Below are 24,137 nucleotides of genomic sequence, written 5' to 3'. Positions count from 1 at the left end.
TTTTAAATAATACTTGTCAATCGATAATAAATGCTACATTTTAAAGTAATCTTTTAAAATAGATGTGTTTATTTTTACGTCCAGAAAATGATTTGCATCTTTAATTATACACCTCACCTCAAACAATTATTCCAATTCATTCATAATAAAACGAAAGAATTTCTTATCTTATTTATTAAACGAAGAACTAAATAAATATTAATCATCTAGTGGAATTTTCCTATACTGTTGTTAGTGAATTACTTGTGTGTGTGTGTTGTGTGTAACTTTATTACAAATGATTTCTCTTTTCATATATCAGGTTCTTTTTATTATTCTTATCGAATGAGTCATTTAATTAAAAGCAAAATAAACATTTACTCGTACGTTCATATACACGAAACCGATGTTATTTCGACCAGATAGTAAGTAAAATTACGAATTAAATACTTACACTTTCAATTTTTTCATCCAACATCCTAAAAAAGTCTGTTTGACTGGACGATAATTCCCTGAAAAAAAACACGACATTATTACTGTTGTAAGAATAGTAACACACACACAATTTTTATTTAATTTAATGGAAAATATACGGAAACCGTCACTCGCATGCATAATTATTTGACGACAATATGTTTTTAAATTAGTCTACTGACTTGATTATTAGAAAATTAATTAATTACAATTAACGTCATACACGCTAATAATTTGGTGGCATTTGTTATTATTAATTTTGAGAATTCTGTTCGAAAATTTGTAATACTAAAATTTTATAATTCAAGAAAGAATAGAACTCGTTAAAGAGAAGGTAAAAAAAAAAAATTATAAAATGAAAGTCGTTTGGAAAATTATTTGAAAGTTGTTAGAATAGAATTTTCAAAAGCATTACTTTTAATCGGCTATAAAATTTTTACAATTTTTACAACTTCAGAGCAAAAATGCGTTTTAACATAGACTACGCCATCGTAGGGCAGTAAACGGGGTACAAATTATAAACGCATTATTTATGAAGTACGGTAGTTATTACAGTTCTTCAAACTACCGCATAACAGCGCTGCTATTACTTTTTTCTTTTTTAACCTCCGGGACCACCGTTAGGTATTACTTCAGAGGATGAGATGAACGATGACAATTTTTGTAGCGTGTGAAAACGGCATACCTGACCGGAATTCGAACCCGGGACCTCTCGGACCGGAATGAAAGGACGAGACGCTACCACTCACGCCACGGAGGTCGGCAACTGTCTTTGTCATGTATAAAACCGATTTGAATACGACGACAGTAAAGGGCGACAGCATGATGATAGGCGGCGGTTTATTTTGTGAACACGGAGACAGTAATTAACGATTTACATTCGTAGAGTAAATCAGGTTCTGTTAAGTTGCCGCTACCTTCAACAATTTTCTTTAAGTAAACAAAAAAAATTCATCGTTTTAACTACGGATAATAATAAAACTAATCGAAATCGTTCTTCCGGAATCCAAATACGTTTGAGTTTTTGAATAAAACATATCGATTTAATTGCGCGCTGTAAAATAATCTGTTTATTTTACAATCACCGAGTACAGTGATGATTAATAAAATTTATGGAATATAAATTTAAAAAAAGTTTAAAATTACGATGCGTCGATCTAAATAAAACACTTTAAAACAATACATGTTTCTCTTGGTTTATCAAATACAAACACTTCGTTACTTTATGATCGCAATCGGATTGTTTAAAATTCGATCCCTCATTTGTGAAAAAAATATTAGATTATACAAGTTTACTCGCGTACATAAAGTTAAATATTTATAGCGACCTGCAATCATTTAAACATATGCAGAGTGTAACGCTGAAACAGAATATATTCTTGCGGAAGCGTTCGAGGCATTAGAGTAAATAAAAATGGTCCGATAATCTACGCCCGAAAATAAATAAACAAATCTTTTTATTCTGGTACGTAATAATACAGTATATAGATAACAACAGGAATGGATAAATTTGCTATACAAAGAAGAAAAAGAGGATCTATCTCATTTGATCGGCCGTATTAAAGAAAACGTGCTTAAACCTTGATCAAAAGAGCTAAAAAACACGCAATTAGTTTATGTTATTAACTGTCCGTATTAATTATTTAAAATGTAAACACGTGAAATAATGTTTAAGTAAATACATGAAGATACTAAATATTTATAAAAAGTAATTTCGCACTACAGAAAAGTTAATGAAAATTATTTCAAGCAGAATTTACGTACTTTGAATGGGATGCAGAAAATTCAAGATTTTTTGGTGAATAATTTTTAATAATACATGTTTTAAACAAAATATTTTAATTTTCTTTTTTTTTAGTACCGTCAAACTTTAGTAGAAATATTTTTTTAAACGGTTCAGTAATTTATTAACGAGGTCCTTTCTCGTAAGCCGAAGTACTGTGTCGAGTTACATGAAAGTAAGTCCGTTGTCTGGTTTGATAAAGGTGGATACTATTACTTTTTTTAAAGAATAAGCGACTATTACTTTTAGCAAAGGTTGCAAATTCATAAATATATATATTTTTCATAATTCATATTTAATTTTCTAATTGTTGGTCTACGGGATTCATACGTATGTCGCTAAACAACGGTCTGGCAGTCCATTTTTATTTCTTTGAAACTTGTTCTAGTTTTTTGAGGGAGCTCCAAAAATGATATTGTATTTTATACAGGAATAAAGGAAATATTTAATAACGATGACACGCTTTGCCTTTTGTTTAGATGTTTCAAAGCAAATCAGTACGGTTTTAGTTTGTTGTAAATGAAATCGATTCTATCGTCCCAAGAGAACTTGTTATCAAATAACAAACCCAGAAATTTCGCTTTACGGGCAACAGAAATACTATCGTTATCGTTAATGAGAATTCTATCCACGCTAACAGCAATTTTACGTAAATCTGACAAGCGCAGTGCAACGGTTTATCCGTATTTAAAGTTAGATGGTTTTAGTCCATCCGGTGAACAATTTTTGAGCTACTATCTTACAATTCTCATTTCTTTTAAGTAATTATCTTGAAATATAGGAAAAATTGAGTCGTCTGCGAAGAGGGTAACGATGAACGGTTTAAGATTTTGAGGCAGATTATTAATAAACAGTAAGAAAAATAAGGAACCGAGGACACTCTGAAGCACTCCGCGTTCTATTTACATGTATGAAGACCAAAATTTAACGTGTATTCTTATTAGAAGCTGAAATTTCAACCGATCGTTTACGGTCAGTAAAGAAAGTATTACTTGCCTACTAACAACCGCTTACACGTAGCTCTTTTGAAACCGTAACTAAATCTGCTGCTGCTATGAGTTTTTTTATTACAGTAAGGAGTGAGGAAAACACTTCGTTTTCCGGCTGATTAATTTTTATTGTCAAACCAGAAATTCATATCTCTCCCAGCCCCATAGGGGGGATGTCTTCCCCTCCCCACCATGTATCATCAGTCCCACAATCCGAGCGTTGATTCGAATCCACCAAACGAAACCTAGCCAAACTCGCCCGAAAGGCACCATACCCGGAGAGAAACTGTGTGATGTACCGATCGGGGGAAAACCGTCAACACTATAGGAAATATACCGTGCGTGTAGCGACCTGTGAGGGATTCGTCCCACAGGTCCAAGACGCAAGGCCCCGGTCCTTAAACTCCTAACTTCGTTTTGACGTCAATAGGTTATTTACCGTGGAAATGTAGCGTTCCTTACGCTCATTAGCCAAGGTATCTATCGGTTTGACTCCGGCTATAACACAGACTGCCTCCCGCGAGACTGTTCTGTAACCAACTATGACAGCCAGCAAGAGGAGTCGCTGGGCCCGCAGAAAAATGTCCGCGTAATACTTAAAAGCCTAGCGGTGAGCCCAGACAGGTGCAGCCTATAGCGTAATAGCTTGGCTGATACCTTTGTAAGGAATACGCACGGTACGGTAATTCAATTCCCAATCGGGATAAATCACTTTATGGATCCCGTAAAAAGCATCAACTTTTTTCTACATACTGTAGATGTTCCTTGAACCGAAAATTCTCATCAAGGATAACACGCAGGTAGTTTTGAGCCGTAAGGTGCCGAACGGGGAGACTAGCCATCCGATCCGGAATTCATCGGGAAGCAGCCAATCTGCCCTTAAGCAACATCATTGTGGTTTTCTCTGGGCTGAAAAGCATCTTATGTTTGAGACTCTACAGTCGGAGTGTCTCACAAGTACGAGCAGCTCGGAACTCTACTTCATTACGCGAATCCCCTTCAATCAGCAGCAGCGCGTCGTGAGCATAAGTGATGACACGACAACCACATGGCAACTTCAAACGCAACATGAAATCGAAATCTATAATCCAAAGATAGAACACCGCCCTGCAGGCATCCTTTAGTTAGGACCTTACGAACCTCCGAGCCGCCATCTGGCAAGGAAACAGTCCGATGGCTGAAATAACTTGAGAGCACTTCCAATTCATTTCTCGTACATTTCCGCGAAATGTAATGTGATGCCAGAACATACAAACAGGCAAACATACTTTCGACTTTATATATAAGACACACACACGCGCGCGCGTATTAATTAACATTGGCTCGATTTCGTATCAATTCAAATAAAATAAGCACTACATATTTATTTTACTTGATCTTTCACCTCGATTATTTCGAAAACTGTTAAGTTTGGCGCAAAGTGCCAATTGGTGTCTCATTTTTGTTTTCTTTTGGAATATAAAATTTGTTTTACTCGTATTGGTATTAGCGTTGCGCGCGCGCGCACACACATATAAGTTTTTAATGGTACAGATTTGACTTCTTTCTTGCTACATGTATTTCTGCTAAAAAAAAAGTACAGATAAAAATCAAACGTTTTCGTAGATCTTTTATCGCACCGTTTTCGCTTTATTGCAATGAATTTAACCGCTTCCTGAAGTTTTGCAGTTTATCCCTGTTACACTCTGAACGTTATGTAATTCATTTTAAATATAAATAACTCAACGGTTATGAAATTTAAAGCAGAAGTGAGGATAATGAGAAATTTTAATATTAAACCAAGTTCGTATCAAAAACTACAGAATTAGTTAATTATTATTTAAGGACTTAATTTAAAGAAAAAAAAAGACGTAAGATACATCAAAACTAGATCTGATCGGTTTAACCACCGGGTTGGTCTAGTGGTTAACGCGTCTTCCCAAATCAGCTGATTTGGAAGTCGAGAGTTACAGCGTTCAAGTCCTAGTAAAGCCAGATATTTTTACATGGATTTGAATACTAGATCGAGGATACCGGTGTTCTTTGGTGGTTGGGTTTCAATTAACCACACATCTCAGGAATGGTCGAACTGAGGATGTACAAGACTAACACTTCATTTACACTCATACATATCATCCTCTGAAGAATTATCTAAACGGTAGTTACCGGAGGCTAAACAGGAAAAAGAAAGAAAGAAAGATCTGATCGGTAAGGAAAAATTACATGCAGAAAAAACGCAGCAGTATCAAATATAAGTGTAAAATTTGGAAAAAGTTTAATACAGTCTTCGTTATCGAGGGAAAAAATTTTATAAGTGAAATATGAAAAATTCGGAAATCAGAAAGATACTTTTTTCTGTTTTGTGTTAATCTTTTAAGACTTCTTTGCTTCACTTCGTATTTAATCAGACCGTCATATAACTTGGCGGATGCCAAAAACGGTCGTAAAATAATTTAATTGCACACGTAAAATGTATAAAACAACATTTGTTTACCGTTTTATATTTTTCTTTTATCGACATGAAAATAGAAAAAAACGCGGTTTTTCAGAAAATTTTCGTATAAGTAAAATTTCGACAGCTGTATAAAAAATAACAGATGGTGATAAAAACATAATTTTGTAACGCGTTGTACATTTAACCTTTATTTATTACTCTGCCGAGTATAAGTTCGATTAAACGTATTTTAAAATATCTGCGATCTTTTTTTTCCCAAAAAATCTGACGTCTGTTACGTAATAGTTGTTTAACGTGAATTCGTCTGTAATAGTTTGAAGTCGAATTAAAATTACGGAGACGCGTAGCGGAACTAGATTTGAAACTGTTTTATAAATTAAAAAGGCGCGCTTGTGGAACGGCAGTTCCATCGAGAGTATAATACTGCATTTCTTTCTGCTTTTTCTACTGTCAGTGTCTCGGTACGCTACACTCGAAATAAATATATTTAAAAATGTATTTCTAATTCTTAGATCTGTACTGTATTTTGTACCTATAAATTTTTATTTTTCATTAAATGAAGTTAACGGGGTTAAGGAGATTTTACTGTAATTCAGTTTCTTAATATAAAAAAATAAATAGCTGTGATGAAGGCAAGATATGATCATCCTGTACGGTCAAGCCGATAGAAATTATTGTTATGCTGTCCGTTCGTTCAATGAAACACATTCCGACCGACATTACCAAGTTACCAAGTTGTCAGGTTCAGTCAGATACCGCAAAATACGTACAGTTCCTTAAAAGTTCAGTGTATTACATTTTTCATGCCGCCAGAAAAAGCTACTTTTTAAGTATTATAGGCGATTTAAAAATGTAAATATTTTTTAACTTTTACATAATTCTACGTAAAATCTAATTAATTCAAATTATTAGTAATTTAATGTAAAGTCTACATACAGAGTGGCGCACGAAGTTATCCGACATCTTACTTTTTTTTATTAAGATAAAAATAATCGAAATAATACATTTATAATTAATCAAATTTTTATTTTTTATTCAAAAATAATTGTAAATAATTTGTTCGTAAATAATTTTTCATAAATAAGTGTAACTAAAAATTACGAATAATTAATAATTATTTGAATGTTAAAATTATAAACAAAAAGCCGTAAATTTAATTCACGTTCAAGTCGTCATTTCTTTATTAGAAGTTGAATTTGAAATAGGCTTGACTGTGAGGAGAACTCGAGCAAGCGATCGGCTCATTTCGGGCGTCCTGTCTCGAGACACAAGTTTAGTTTCTTCTCTTTTCGAATGCGTTTTTTGTGTACCGTTCCGATGTAGTTGACAAAGGAAGGCCGACTGTTGAACAGCGCGTAAAGACTGTGTTATTTTTTCATGAAACGAAAAAAGACGGTTTCGTGCACATTTTCAAACTCGGTGGTCGCCCTCATTTAAAACAATACGTAGACTTTACGAAAAATTTAATAGTGACGGTTCGATATTTGAGAGTAAGCGCGAAAGGCCTGTCGATGTTCGTTCTCCACAGAATGTCGACTTGGAATTTTGAGGCGACCTGTGCAACGAATTTTAAAAACCGATTTGCATTTGTACGCCAACAAAATGAAAGAGCGGCGTACCAAGACGTATTGTTGAATAATGTTTGGTTTTCAGATGAGACACGTTTTCACCTAGACGAGGTTGTTAATAAACAAAATTTGCGTTTTTGGGTTTCCGAAAATCCACACGTGCTGCACGAAAAGGTGCATCACGCTTTAAGAATTACGGTACGGGCCGCTATCTCAAGTCACGGGGTAATGGGACCGTTCTTATTTGGACAGTGTGCAGTGAACGTTATCTAAACGTGCTGCGTAACAGTTTTGTTTCTCGCCGGGTCGGTCTAGTGGTGAACGCGTCTTCCCAAATCAGCCGATTTGGAAGTCGAGAGTTACAGCGTTCAAGTCCTAGTAAAGACGGTTATTTTTACACGGATTTGAATACTAGATCGTGGATACCGGTGTTCTTTGGCGGTCGGGATTCAATTAACCACACATCTCAGGAACGGTCGAACTGAGACTGTACAAGGCTACACTTCATTTACACTCGTACATATCGTCCTCATTCATCCTCTGAAGTATTATCTGAACGGTAGTTACCGGAGGGTAAACAGGAAAAAGAAAGGTTTTTTACAAAAAGGTTTCGATTAGAAAACGAGTCGTTTATGCGGGATGGAGCCAGACCGCACACAGCTAATGCTGTTTTAAACTTACTGCGTGAAACTTTTAACGCAAATGTTATTACAAAACCGATTTCCTAATCGTTTTGCGCGCGGATAGAACTGGCCCCCGAACAGTCCTGATTTGAATTCATACGATTGTTTTCTTTGGGGACTTCTAAAGGAAAAAAATTTCCCTAAACATCCTCGTACAGTGATGGAACTGCGACAGCCGATCCATCACTCGGCGTGCAACGAGATAACCGAGGATACGTGTCGTCGAGTTATTAACAACATAGGAGTTGGTGTTGAAGAAGTTGCTAGAACTGATGGCGATCATATTGAACACCGGTAAGCAAACTTAATGTTCAGGTGTACAGTAAACACATTGTTTTACTTTTCTGTATTGTGATTCAAATAAATTTTTTTAACAAAACCAAATGTCGGATCATTTCGTGCGCCACTCTATATAATAATCAATGTAATTCTTGTAAATTTACAATATTTACACTTACAATAAGTAAATTTGTATATATACGGTATTAACCGTACGCATAATAAAAAAATTAACTATTCGATAATTTATCGTAATTTTAATAGTAAATCGCACTGAAATACTAAAAAAGCTACTATTTTTTAAGAAAATAAAATTTTTTATAGGTAAATAAAAAATAATAATTTAGGGTAAAATTTATAAGACTTATAAGAAAGATTAAAGACTAATAATTTAAGTTATTTAATGAATTGTTTCAGGCTTCAGTTATAAGCACCGAAATATAAATTTTTATTCGCACGTTCATTACGTTTGTACTTCCTGTTATATCGCTATTATTTAGGTAATCGTATAATTTGATTTATTTTTTATATACGCGAGCCAAAAAAAAAAAACAAAAAGCAGTACGTTCAGTTCTTCCATTTTGTATTCTTTATATTATAAAACACTGCTGGCAATTCTATATAACTAACGTAATTAAAATTCGTGATTTGTTGCGAGAGGAATGCGAATGCGGTTCTGAAGCGATTATACACATATAAATAAAAACAAAATTTATTTCCAGACCGTTACGTTTTATTTTAATTCGTACGAAATTTGGATTTTTAAACACAAATAATATTATCTATTTAGAGTTACTACTGATATTAGCGGTATTTTTAGTGTATAAATTTTTTATCGCCTAAATAGTAACTCCTGTTTGTAAAGTTTAAGTAAAGGGAAGGTTAAAATAAAAAATAAAAATTGAATCGTACTTCCGGTATTGTACTTATTTCTTTGAAATAACGATAAAGAGAACCGTGAAGAATACCTTGATTAAAACCGCATTGAAGGTAAAAGTTTAATGCTACAAAAGAATAAAAAACAGCGTTTTAAAGTATTGACGCCAATATTAGCACTTAATCAAAGTTAGAATGAGCGATTTGATGAGGAGAGATTTGAGACGAACCAAAAGGTATACAATTTTTTTAACACTAAGTGCGAAAAATAACATTTGAAAATCGAAACGAGATGATCTGCCGAATAATGAATAGAATGAAAGAAAATAAATCGGTTTGAATCAAATAATTTTGTAATTATACCGTCGTAAAATAAAATACCAAATCTAGTAATAAAAGAACCCACTAATAATTTAAAAAAAAAAAAAAGGTTGCATAATTTTCCCGGTTTTGTTCTTAACAGATTTTTATTTCAAATAGGAATTTTAAAGATTAACGACTTAATTATGAAGTATTTAGAGTTCAGTTACGAAAAATATCATATGATGTTTAGTAAAAAAAATTTGGATCTGATTTTTCCCCAAATTAAATGACATTTTTTCCTTAAAATATATCCGGTATTAAAAATAAAATCGAGAAACAAAATCAAACTTCTTGGAAATAAATTTTGGGTTTCGGTCCAACCCTTTGACCAAATGACTTTTCATCGTCAAAATTAAACTATATTTAGAGTATAACAGCTTTCGGTAATAAAATTCCGGTACCGTTTGTGACTTCCTTGCTCGACGGGTACCTCATATAACATTTTTAATAACATTCGTAACTAAAAAAAAAGGCTAAATTATCAGAAATTGTAAAAAATGTTTTAAAACATTCTTAAGTTCCCGTGTCCACATTAATACTAGGTAAGTTGTGTTTTCAATCGTGAAAATTAAACTTCAAGAAAATCGATATATCTTAAGTACAAGTTCCACTCAATCCCCTTTTTTGGAGGGGAGGTAAACTCTATTTATTGGAGTACTTATTTATTTCAATAAGTCGGTCCAATTTAGGGAAGTATAATTCATCAAGCCTAAAAAATTATAGTTTATTAAATAAAACAAAAGCGGAGACCGTGATGCCCTCTCGACCTTGATCTCGTATAACTTCTCACCCTTAAATTTGATCGACTTTAAACTTTCGAATTTTAAATACTTTAATAAGTACTCTCATCTTATTAAAGCTCGATTTCAAAAAGTCAAAAATTAAAAACGGCGAAAGCTAACTCCCGTTTACATTTTTTTCTAAAACTTAATGCCATGCATGTCCCGTACGTGGAAATTTTTTGAGACTTTTTTTTTTTAATTTACGTCGAGGAAGTTCGGAGATATTCAAAATTCAGGCCAACACATGTACGTAGATAAGTAAGAACATACATCTTCCGGAAATTCCTATTACGTTTTTGTGTTTATTTGGGTTTGGGTATCTGCATCGACAACTGCAGGTACCTCGATAATAGCTCCCCTTTACGCTGCTGCAGCAGCAGCAATAGATTTACAGCCGGGAAAGTAAAAAATAATTTTTTTTTTCAATTCACCAGTCGATCTGAACTCGCAACATCCGTTTATTTTTTAATTCGAGACCGGGACACTTGTAACAGTGAGCATTATTATCACGGGGACATTTCCCAGGGTGGATGTTTTTGTAATCTCTTCCTGCATTAACTGCGAACACGTCCACCTCGGATGACTTAGCACGTTCTCTTTGAACTATCTACATTATTTCCTTATCTGTCCGTACCGTATCGGTCGATGGAAATCTATGGTTTCATAACCGGTTTCCAAAGCGTTAGTTTTTTGTCCGACGCGGTGATTTCTAATATACTACAATTCGAAAACCTTGCACGATCTCAGAGACTGCTCCACATCAATAAAACACATGATAACAACCACGATTAAGAATATGCAAAACTTGATTAAAACTGTATTACTGTAAAGATAAAATTGTTTCCATACAAGTCTTATTAAAGGTGATTTTTTTTTTTTTAAACAACCTGAGATAAAAATTCAGCTTTGTATTCGTTTGATTTAAATTATGAAGCTTGAAAACCCCATGCAGTAAAAAGGCGTAAAAATCGTTTTCATTTGTGTTGTTCTGAAAAATACGTTTATTGCTTTTCAGATGAGTTCTTAAAAAGAATTATTATTAAACGATACAGGTGTTAATCGTTATACAATATTATTTTGTCCAAAACTTACAAAAATTATAAAAGCTCTAATCAGGTGTTTTTATTTCGATAGTCAGACTATATTAGTGTTCAATTATGATCGGTTTATCTTTCAAACGATCATCGATAATTTGTTTTCTGAACATGTAAAACTTCAATAAACCTGATGCTTGTATTTTATATCGTTCTCATTAAGTCAAACCTACATCCGACTGTTTCGTTTCTTTTTCATACTATCATCTAGTCGCGTGAAAATTTACCGAAATCGTTTTCTTTAATTTTGATTCTTCTTATTCAACTTCTTCTCTTTTCTAGTTCATTTGAAGTCTACGTCATACAAATAGGAAAATAAGCGTATTACTTTTGAATTAACAAGTACTATGCCGTCCACATACATTACATTTTTACACAGCGGCTTAAATTTTTCCGTGTTCTTTTGGTCGCTAAATTCATTTAAATTTTTTTATGAACGTTCGTGCAGTCTCATTATTTTATAATATGTGAACTGTTCGCACAGATTCAACGCGAGGCAAGTGGGATTACGGAACCCTTACATAACTTTAAGGAGTTTTTTGATTTCATCAAAAACTTTTCATAAAAATAAAATTAATCTAGACTCGTTAATATTTCAATAAGATCTTGGCTTTCAGAGCTTGTTCTTTTCATAAGATTCTGCCTGAAGATTCTCTCTTATCCAATAATAATTCTTCCTCATTAAACCTCTTCGTGCAGTATTTTACCGTCCTGTTATTTTAAATCTTATTCTGCAACTTTACATTTTAAACGCACATACGGCTACATTTTATCTGTTCGCTAAATACAAACTGAAACTCCTACACAGAATTTCAGTTTCTGTGTAGAATAAACCGCTCGAGAATTAAGAAAAAAACAATTAAGAACGAACTGATTATCTGAGGAGAAGAAAATGAAGATACACCGACGACATTGTTCTAATAAGATAGAAGAAATTCTGAACGGTATGAATTTCTTGTTTGCAGTTAAATTCAGATTCAAAATAAAGAAGCGAAAATGAGAGAGAGGTTATAAAGTAATATAAAAAGGATAATAACGAGAAATAAGCTAAAGACGTTTATAACATCTTTAACCCCATCTCGGGGGGTTAAAAACCGTAAAAATGTCGCGAATGCAGAAAACCGTGAATATAGAACGGAACTAACATTCATTTAAGGAAGAAAGGTGTTCTGTGTAAAAAGAAAAAAAATCATGCGTACTTACTTAGGGCGATGTTATTGATGAAATACAGACGGCAAAATTAATTATTAGCACTGGCTTAGTAGGGTACATAGGTACACTACACAAAAAAATATTTTACAAAATACAATGTATTTCCTAACTTTCTCGTAAGCACTTACCGAACTGTTTGATTTAAAAACTCACTACATACCTATTGTATTAGAAAACGGTATACATGTTCAAATCGAACTCGATAATCGCCTTAAAAAGTCAAGAAAACAATACTACAGTACTACGTACACTAAAACTAAAATTACCTACCGTAAAGGAAATTTACAAAACTAACCTACAATATTTTAGATTGCATTTAAAAAAAAAATTGCAATTTTCCTTGTTTCGCTCTCGTTTTTAAATCCGAGTGAAGTTCTGAGTATTCTTGCATGGTACCTTCAATTTTGCGCTTAAAGATTAAGCTTCTATTCGAAGATGGATCAGCATCTATAAAAAAACCGGGTAAGATCGCGGGATAGTTTAATGCTTTGGGTGAGCGTTTTGACATTTAACTGTTTTTCAGAGATCGTATCTTCTACCTCTTTACCTTCATACTCTACCGGCGCCATTAAATCTTCCAGATCTTGTTAATTAAGTTCTTATCGTATGTTTACGAGATTTTCAATATCTATGTAATCTACTTGACCGAACCCATCTCTCCCTATTGCTTTCAGGCTTTAGTATTTCCAAGAGTCTCGATGTCACTAGTACCTTCCAGAATATCTGTTTGAAGCAGCTTCTTCCATCAAAACTCCAGAGTTGACCGTTTCAGTTCATCTAATGAAGACTTGATAAATATAATGCGGTCAACAATCAACAATATTAAATTTCTTTCAACATGTAACGTTCAGCTCAGAATCTGAATTCATCGTTTCTAAAATAATTTAAAATGTTCTTCTGCTGTAATATAATTTAAACGATCGAATAATTTCCTGATCCATCGGTTGCAATAAAGCGGTAGTGTTTGGCGGCAGAAAAACTACTTTTATTTTGGGATAAGCTGTTTGTATTTCCTGTGGTGGCCGGGAGCATTGTCTTAACACTAAAAGAGTCTTAAAATCAAGGTTTTTGATTTTAGATATTTTTCAACTTCTGGTACAAAACAGTTATTGAACCGGTCCGTGAAAAATGAAGCTGTAATCCACGCATTTTTATCGGATCGCCAAAAAACTGGCAATAGTGTTATTTTTATTTTTCAACGGTGTAGGTTTTGGGACCTGTAAATAATTAGCGGTTTAATTAAACAATCGCCGGTTGCATTTGGACAAATCAAAATTGTTACTCTGTCTTTTGCTACCTTGAACCCCGGTGCTGATCGTTCATTTTTTGAGATGCAGGTCCTAACGTTAGGATGGATATAAGAAGAACGTTTTTGAAGAGGACAGACTATCTAACCCAAAGTTGGACTGGAACTCCAATGTATATAGAATAACAGTTCCTCATTTTCGACAGGTAATTTAGGATCGCTACTAAATTATTAAGAGAAATCTCACTGTAAAGCTCTCAAATTGGACTGTGGAACACCTGGTCGTGTAATAAGGTTATTAACTTAAATCCTGTTCTAAAAGATGCATTACACACGATTGTCGAATACGAATGAGATATCATCTAAACGATCAAAACGATTACTTTTCAGTACTAAACTGAGGAATAAATTATTACGTAGATAAATTAACAAATGTATTCGGGAAATAAGAATTTTAATAGTTTATAATAACGGTGGGAATTTATTTATTAACGGTTTAATATTTATTTTAATCCACGATTTATTGAAGTCTTGACTATTTGTCGATAATTTTAATTATATTATTCCCTAATATTAATCTTCTTTAGATATGAAAGGTTAAGAAATAAAGATGATTTGCTGTGTAAGCAGAAGAACATTTTGAATCAATAAACATGCGAATGAATCAAAATCAATGAACGCCGCAAACGACGGGACACACAGAAGAAAATTACATCGAAACAAACAGAATCACTTTAACAGCAATATAAGTAATAAAATAAATTACGTAGATGTCGCTTCATTTTAAACTATTGTAGCAGTTTTAATGAATATTACCAAGGTCATACGATATATTTACCACTAATAACAAGCAATTAGGTGTCGTTGAGTGTATATAAATTATTTTATTTTGATATATTCCTTACGAGAAAATTACTGGAAACTTTTCGGTTATAAATCAAAACGTCAATATAAGTTTTTATATCGGCTAAATTGTGAAAAAAACATTCTGTTTACTGTAACACTTTTTATTGTAAGGTGGATTTTTCTATAAATTGTAATTCTGGAAGTTAGATTGCACTATTTACAGCCTTAAATAATCCAACCGTAGCTTCTTAAAATCCTCTAATTCGGTTGATAATTTCATACGGATCAATTTCATAATCCATCAGCTTTATCGTCCTTATAGAGGAGAAAATTATTTTCGTAATACGCGGCAATATTTATAACAGAGGGCAAGCAAATCTCAATCTACGCGAAAAAAGCTTAAATAACTGTAGGTTTATATTTACTTTATCGTCAAAGTGTAGCGAATAATATCTTACTATAAAAACATAGTACAATGAACATATTTATTTCGTAAAACCCCACCGGGTAGGTTTACCGGTAAACTCGTCGTCGTAAATCAGCTGGTTGTAAAGTTCTCAGGTTCAAATCCTAATAAAGGTAGTTGTTTTTATCGGGATTTGAATACCAGATCGTGGATATCGATGTTCTTTGGGTTTCCATTAACCACACGTCTCAGGAGTAGTCTACTTGAGTTTGACTACAAATTAACGGGTACAGTTACATTACACTGATAAGTTGCTAATGACTTTAATTGTTGATGCGAATATAAATAGAAGTATTAAAAAATTGTCAATACATTTGAAAGCATTGGAAAACTACAGCTGCTTTTTTTCCAAGAAAATGTAACTCTGCATTTTCATATAACAAACATGGAGGCGTCTTCCTTGGTAAAATATTCCGGAGGTAAACTAGTCCCCCGTTCGGATCCTCGGGTTGGGACTACTAAGGAAGTGGTCACCAGAAAATTAAAAAATAACATTCTACGAGTGGAATGTTAGAAGACTAAAAAAAATCGGTAAAAGTTAAAGAGGGAAATGGGTAGGTTAAATGTAGACGTAGTAGGAATTAGCGAGGTTCGGTGGGAAGATTCCTCTTCCCACTGAACCTGAATGTTGATCAGTCAGGTGATCTTAGAATAATTAACTCGGCTTCAAATAACGGGCAGGCAGGAGTAGGTTTCGTAATGAACAAGAAGATAGGGAAGAGAGTAGAGTATTTCAAAATGAAAATGAAAGGTCAATAGAATATATTGAAAGGTTACATGGAAAAATGAATTAGAAAATGGTGTTAGAGGAAGAAGAGGAAGTCGAGGAGGATGAAAGGGGAGAAACAATACTGAGATCTGAATTTAAGAGAGCATTAAAAGATTTGAATGGCAGAAAGACTCCTGGAATAAACGGAATAGCTTAGGAATTACTGCGCAGTACTGGTGAGGAAGCGATATATTAAACAAAACTTGTGTGTAATATTTACGAAAAAGGGGAAGTTCCGTCAGACTTTAAAAAGAGTGTTATAGTCATGATACAGAACAAATAGCTGAACTAGTCACGCATCAAAAATCTTAACTAGAATTCTGTACAGGATAATTGAGAGGAAGACCAATTTGGTTTCAGGAAAAGTATAGCAACAAGGGAAGCAATTTTAGGCCTTAGATTAATATTAGAAGGAAGATCGAAGAAAAACAAACCGACATACTTGGCATCTATAGATCTAGAAAAGGCATTCGATAACGTCGACTGGAATAGAATGTTCAGCATTTAAAAAAAATTAGGGTTCAAATACGGAGATAGAAGAACAATCGGTAACAGTTAGCGGAACCAAACAACAACAGTAATAATTGAAGAACATAAGAAAGAGCCGTAATAGGAAAGGGAGTCCGAAAAAGATGTTCCCTATCACCGTTACTTTTTAATCTTTACATAAAACTAGCAGTTAATGACGTTACAGAACAATTTAGATCCGGAGTAACAGTACAGGGTGAAAAGATAAAGACGCTACGATTTGCTGATGTTATAGTAATTCTAGCCGAGAGTAAAAAGATTTAGAAGAAACAATGAACGGCACGGATGAAGACCTACGCAAGGACTACCGCATGAAAATAAAGAAGAACAAAACGAAAACAATGAAATTAGTAAAAATAATGAAGATTATTATTTAAATAATAAAGGAGAAAAGATTACGGAGGTAGAGGAATTTTGTTATTTGGGAAGTAGAATTACTAAAGATGGACAAAGCAGGAGCGATATAAAAATGCTGAATAGCACAGGCGAAACAAGCCTTCAGTCAGAAATGTAATTTGTTTATATCAAAAATTAATTTAAACGTTAGGAAAACATTTTTGAAAATATATGTTTGGAGCGTAGCTTTATATGAATGTGAAACTCGGATGATCGGAGTTACTGAGAAGAAAAGATTATAAGCTTTTGAAATGCGGTGCTATAGGAGAATGTTAAAAATCAGACGGGTGATAAAGTGACAAATGAAGAGGTGTTGTGACAAATCGATTAACTGATGCACTAGAGTACGACATTTTACTTTTTATCAAGATTTTTATTGAAGTGTTCATATAAATAAACGGATATTGGCAAACAGAATGTCTTATAGAGATAAAGATACGGTAAATTTATGGTGTTTGTTATGAAAATGGGTCGTTTGTGTGTTTTAAATTTACGTTATTTCAGAGGCATAATTTTAGTTTAGTGTATGATAAATAGATAAGAGTTGTAATAATGTTTTGATAATATTATGTTATCAATAACTGAATAAATTTTATTTTTCTTTATTTTTATTAGTTTCCCAATAATGGTCTGTTGTGAAATCCAGTACACCTGAATATAGAACGAATATAAATCAAGTACCGTACATACACTCGTGTACCACGCGCACCGAGGTTTAGAAAATTTAATAAAATTAAAAAAAAGTATTTAATAAAATTAAAATAATTAATAAAACACAAAAAGTAACAATTTTAACAAAGTCATCATCGTACAGAATTGAAGTACGAGTATAAAGATTTATTACTTGCCAAAATACTAAATCTTCAAAATCAAGTAAGATTTGCATAACAGTAAATCAGCCTATACAGTAAATATTTAATTAAAAGCGTAGAATTTGTAATAGACATTTAATTAAATTATTGTTAGCAGTGCTTGAATTTCCAACACCCGTAGAATTGCAATTATCTTCGTAATCATTTCAACCGTAAATAGTCGTCCTCGCTTTCATTCGAAATACGGCATTTCTTGAACAATTTTTCAATTAAATCATCCGAAACTTCAGTCTGGGCCGCAATAATCCAGCCATAAATCTATATCAGAAACTGTTTCTTAATTTTACATGTTCTCTTGTACGGTCGTGTCGGCCATCCGATTTGTGTAGTGTTTACGGTGTTGGGGTTTATACGGTCGTTTTACCAGATATCTACAGGCTGAAGAATAAATATCGTTCCGGCTGGATTAATAACCGGATCACGCATTCAGACAATGTACTTTCCTTTACATCAATGGCGATAGGATACCTAAAATTGTACGTCATAAGAACGGTAGATTTTCTTTATAAAGCGCCTGGTTGACGCTCCCAGACGCATTTAAACTCGTCCAGCCCTTTTCTTGAGTTCATACGATAATATCGGGAAGAATTTTTCACTTTTCGGTATATTCTTTTTTTTTAATTTGTATACGGCGACAATTTTTTCCGGTGAGAAAGTACTGCCAGCATCACCGAGCGACATCGGTTTTTTTGTAACCGGCAGTTTGTATCTGAACACTTTTTGCACCTACACTTTCAATCGCGATTTGGACGATTGAATGTCTATGGAGTTTCAAAAGTAAACGGCGTCAGGTCCGAATTCCCGATTTGGTCTAGGGAATAATCGTTCCTTTACCTAACATTTATAATATATCTTTGAAACGTTGTCTGTTTATCTTCCTACTCTTCTGTTAGGCGCTGTGTATTATCCTTCTAATAAAAAATCATCTCGGCAAAGACGTCGGCAAACCTAGTTAAGACTAGTAAGATTGCTAACTTTAAATTCATCCATACCGATGTTTAATTCATCGGCCAAGTTTTTTGTTTTATCTAGATCGTTCTATTTCACGGGTCCGAAGTCAAAATAGAGCGGTTTCTATGATAATTTTGTACGGATCGATTAATATATAAGTTGAACGATTACATCATCTACATGGACCGTTTAACTCTGTGCACGACGCGCAAGCTATTTTTGTAACCGTCATTCCGGAAAATTGATTGCGTGATACCCGGGTGTAAATGTGAATCTAAGAATTTTAAATAAAAATTTCTATATTAAAATATACTACTTTATTCTGTTCAGGAATTCACTCGGATGAATGCTTTTGTTACAATAACCGCACTAAAACGACATAAAGAATTTAAAAAAAAAGTATTCTTGAATAAAGAATAACTTAAAATCGAAATCGAAACCATCTTCGATTTAAAACAAACTTACTGACTCTGATTTTTGTTATAAATAGTAAAGCTAATTTCGAGCTTTAAACAACCGCATTATTATTTAAAATACTGTTAATTGAATAACTATTATATCGTTTATAATTTCATTTAACAAAAGGCATTATTCCTTACAACAAAAAAAAAATCTCATTTTATAGTAATTATTGCGGTAAAATTTTGTATTAAATATATATTATTCATTTTTTCTTTTCAAATAATAATGAAAAAAAGTTAAAAGCTGACAAAAAATGATAACAACTGACTAACCTAAAAAACGGGGCACCTAATTTCTAACGTTAAAATACTTATTGTAGAATTCCATAAAATCCGTGAAATTAAAAATGAAAGCATAAGTTACCTTTGTCGGATTTAATAAACAATCCGTATACTGGTGTTTTTTTGTTCCTTTCTCAGTTACGCCGAGTTTCTTTTAAGTTACAAATCATAAAATTGAAAAATATCGTGTAAAGTGCATATAGGCTACGGTTTAATATTATTCTCGGTCTGATGAATTAGATAATAACTTTTTATTTTATTTACAAATTCTTTATTAATTTTTTCTGTATTCTGTGAAATAAAACTTTTGTTAATACTTGCCGCTTATCCTTATTTTCTAGCGAAGTATAACGACTGAAAGCTATACTTTTATAAAAAAGAAAACATAAAAAATGACATCCCAGGAACGATGTCGGCTACAATTATAAAATTTCCTAAGATAACTTTAGGAATTTATTCTATTATTACTATTGTATATGAAATTGCGTCTCTGCCATTCATTTAAGTCTTAGGTTTGAATCCAACCGAGGTCGATAATTTTGGCACTGTACAAAAATTTACAGTTACGGTCGCTTAACAGATGGTAATAAACAAATCGTTATTTGATTGGGATACAGTATTGACGAGGGGTTATTCTTTCGCAGGATGTTGAACGCTATGAAAATTTGATTCGAGCGTCGTTCTTAATAGAAAATAATATCTTCAGAAATAAGAAACGTATAATTAAAAACTGTCCGATATACGACCGCTCGCATCGCCAAAATGTAATTTTTTAAATTTGGTTACAAATTAATTTTATTATGCCGTTAAATAATAAATACGGTAAATTGTGCTTATCACTTGTTAATTTAATGACGGTTTGAGAACAGTTTAAGCGGCTGAAGAACAGATTCGTTATCTTTTGCGGTTACGGTTCAAATTTTGCAAAATTTATTAATCTTACTGTGTTTAACGAATCGTTCTAGAATATTTTTTATTAAATTATTTTCGTTTACTTTAGGCGATAAACAACAAACTAACGGTGGTCATAAAGGCAATAATAATTTTCAATTTTTTATACGGTTAAGATTTCATTTTAAGCTCTATCGTAACGTCTGAAAAATTCAGCGACTTCATCGGTAATTTTTTTCTAGTTTAAATTAGAAATGTAATATGAAACATAATAAATAGATCGTAATTTTTGCTTAATAATATCATTTTACTGTAGCTGCAAAAAACATTAATAACAAAATTCGCACGACCAGTGAAATAAGTTGAAAGATGAACGTGCTGCACGTGAAGTTATATTAGAATCGTATAAAAACTTTTTTTATGCGGATAAACAATCGCTGCGTGCTAATATATACATTTTGAACGAAAGAGAAATGTCAATTTACCACGAGCTAGTGACATACGATAACAGTTCTTCGAGTTTTACGTTTTGCAGAACTATACTGACTCGGTCGATCGCTGCATTTAATTGAACCTTTATTTAACGGTAAAAATGTACTCTTCTTAAATATTATAAACCGAAATATTCTTTTATCGCACGATATTTATTTATTAAAAAATATTTATTTTTTATTATAATTAATTAGTTTTTGCATTATAAACATCATATTCCTTATTGCATCGTGTTAATGGAAATAATCTAACAAAATTTAACGAATTATTTTAGAGTTTAAATCTTTTGGATACAGGAAATCTACATATACTATTTGAACAAACATACGAAAGAAATACATACGGTACATAAGTGCATAGGCGGGTAATTACGAATCGAATTAAGAATCCTTCAAATAATGGTGAGACGATTAGCTGAATGAACAAAACTGTCGGCAACAAGAACAATTTCTGATCTTTAATATCGGTGTAAGGAGCTAAAAATACGAAATCGTTTAAATGAATGTTTTTCAAAATTTTTTTAAAAATTAAGACGGGAAAATATTTTTCAAACTTTATCGTTCCTTAAAAAGTCATGTTTTGTTAGGTAAAAATAAAATAATATTTTGGGGGTAATTATATTTACATCAAAACAGAGTATATATCAGCGTTTAGTTAAATCTGAGGAATTCTTATTTATTTACAGCGATAAATAAAATAAATATTTTTTGATATAAATTATAAACAATTTTATTTTAACAGAGAAACCGAATTGTACAAGCTTACACATTTACGCCTATGCGTGAGTTCGGAAGTATTAAGCTTAAGTTTCTACACGGTACTTAATTATGAATAGCGTTCTTTTAATTACGCACATTACAATTATTGTAAGTAAAAATCTTCGACAAAAGAAAAAATCTTTAAAGACGGCTGCCGAATCGACCGACTTTATCAGGTATTCTTTAATCCTAAACTTTTTATCCGACTTAACGTCATTAAATTCATGGCGCGGTAATAAATACATCACCCCATCGCTTGTCGTTTGCTACACAACAAGGATGTCTATCTGTACCCAGATACCTCCATTATACTCCGATTCGTGTAATACTGAAGTAAATTATGAACATTTTTTAAGTAAAAATTTTAATTTGAGATTTTACGTAAAAACGACAACAAAATTAATCGGTCCTTTAATCGACAATTTTAAACAAAATTTGAAGCCATTAAAAATGCGCGTAAATTTAGAAGTCGTAAAAAATGCTTGACTTTTACTTAAATTTTGGTTGACTGTTATTATTAATAATAATAATTAAAAGTTACGCGATAGTCTGTTCTTATGCTATTCTTCGAACACTCTTCTATTAAATTGTGTGATTTTATTTCTTTATCGAATTTCTCTTCAAAAACCGAAAGAAATGTACACAATTTTTATTAATTTTTCCCATAAATTGATTTTTCGCATATTTCAAACGCTGCCGAAAAATAAATATGCTCTATTAATATGCGATCCCTTTTTTTTTCATTAATTCTTGTCAAATGTTAAATCGATAACCGAGTAAAAAAATGTATATAACAATCGAAAGCAACCGTTACCGTGTAACTGATGTATTGATATTTGTAAAAAAAAAACAACCGATTAAATATTTCGTACCAGGGCGGGTGATATACATTAAATTCCTTAAAAAAATGATCGGCATGCGCCTCGTCTTACGAGCAGATATGAAGACTATTTGTTACGTAATCATTATGTAGTACTTTCTGCTCCGCAGCAGTTATTTTAAATGAATTTTGGCTTTTACAGTTGACGTTCGCATTTACAAAAAACATTCTACGACAGTTTCATGAGAATTCTTTCAATATTTTAACTAACGAATTACTTTAAAATAAATTTCGATGAACGTAAATAACGTTGTGATTTTAGTTTCGGCTTTTGTTCCTGTTATTTAATAATTGTTATTAACCGTAATGAGAATCGTTATCGTAAAAAGGATGAAAGATCAGTAGTACTTTATCGTTCGTTGAACTTAATTATCGAAATTGAAAATATACTTTCGTAGAATTAACTAGCCATTCGTTCAACTAATATGCGATTTACTTGAAAAATTTTCTTCCGTCTTGTACAAATAGAAAAGTCGCACTTTGTATAAAAATAGAAGGAAACCTTCTAAAGTAAAGGTTTTCTTTGAAAACCTTATAAAGTAGCTTTAGAAAACCGGGTTTCATATTATAACACTCCTGTCAGATAAATAAAATAGATCAGAAAAGGGAACCAGTCCTATATCTTCGGCAACACGGAAGGTAACTCGGCTAGGAAAATTTTAAGTTCCACACGATTACGTAGTTCTATTCGTTTGCGAGTGCGCGATCGGATGGACATATATAAAAATAAGTCTTTAGCTTAATATTCAGGAAGAACTATAGATATTCCTGTACTCCGCAGAAAGACAATAGGCCGGTCGCTAAACTGTTTCGAGGCTCAGTAACCGTTTGTGGCACAGACATTCGGTCTTATGCTTTAGGACGACCGAATGGGGTGGTGGCGGGAAAATGCGGAGCAAACCGTTAGGCGGTAACATAAATTCCGACGATTAAAGCTTACATATCCTTCAACTGCGATAGTGTCAGATACGTGGAACGGATATGATAACGCGGTATTTAATATGTCGATAAATTACTCGTATTACGCACTGACTAGTCGACAGAAATCGGTAGGCGTAGAGACCGGCGTGCGTACCAGAATAAAGGAATCGTTACGGACGTCTGTCAAACGCTTCTACAGGGAGAGAGTGCATTACTAGCCGAGAGCATCTCGATTCGGATCCGAATTTGAATGGAGATGCGATGCTATGCGAATCGAGCTGCTGACCTCGATTTTTCCAAACGAATGCGGTGCAATACCCACGCGTTTTAGCCGCTGTAATAAATCAGGAACATTTGGTGTCTTTCTATTAATTTTCAGTAAACTAAGTACAGCTAACGTTTAGTTGTTTATGTTTATTAGTATCGAAAGGAATTTATTACACTTTAGGAGATTACTCGTCCTTATTAAATTTATTCGCATTTGATAGAACGTTTTCTAAAGACTGTAGAATTTTGTTTTCTAATTTCAAATATCGTACTTCATCGGGCTGTAAGAGTGGTAATTTAAAATTACTATGTATATATATTATTGAACGTATAAAATCATTTTTTCCTTTAATATTGAAAGTTCTATTAACAGAAGAATTTAAAACGATAAGCAATAGTCGGTTCAAAAAAATCCTAAATCGTTCGATAGGCAATAGGAAAAACAATTAAATAATCGGTTAATACATCGTATTTAAAAAATTTTATTTAGCAATTCCGCTTAGATGTAAATTCGAATTACTCAAAAAAGGATAGTTTTCTTCTTTTTATTTTTTTTAATTTTTAAGTGAAGTTTAAGTAAGGAAACGAGCTGAAA

The 24,137-nt window shown here is 32.8% G+C and overlaps 1 protein-coding gene across 2 annotated transcripts in view; it reads right to left on the bottom strand.

The window, feature by feature from the left end:
- The window catches only part of tow (target of wingless repressor), a 135,570-nt gene that overhangs the window by 11,824 nt on the left and 99,609 nt on the right, over positions 1-24,137 (bottom strand). For both annotated transcript variants that reach the window (XM_075371736.1, XM_075371738.1), the window contains exon 3: positions 434-491. In XM_075371736.1, the coding sequence (XP_075227851.1) occupies positions 434-491 (58 nt within the window). The remainder of the gene's footprint in view (positions 1-433; positions 492-24,137) is intronic.

This window comes from Lycorma delicatula, chromosome 7 (genome assembly GCF_047948215.1).
Source record: "Lycorma delicatula isolate Av1 chromosome 7, ASM4794821v1, whole genome shotgun sequence".
In the NCBI taxonomy this organism is placed as follows: domain Eukaryota; kingdom Metazoa; phylum Arthropoda; class Insecta; order Hemiptera; family Fulgoridae; genus Lycorma; species Lycorma delicatula.
Note: the sequence above shows the minus strand (reverse complement) of the source record. Positions and strands in the feature narration are given on the sequence as shown.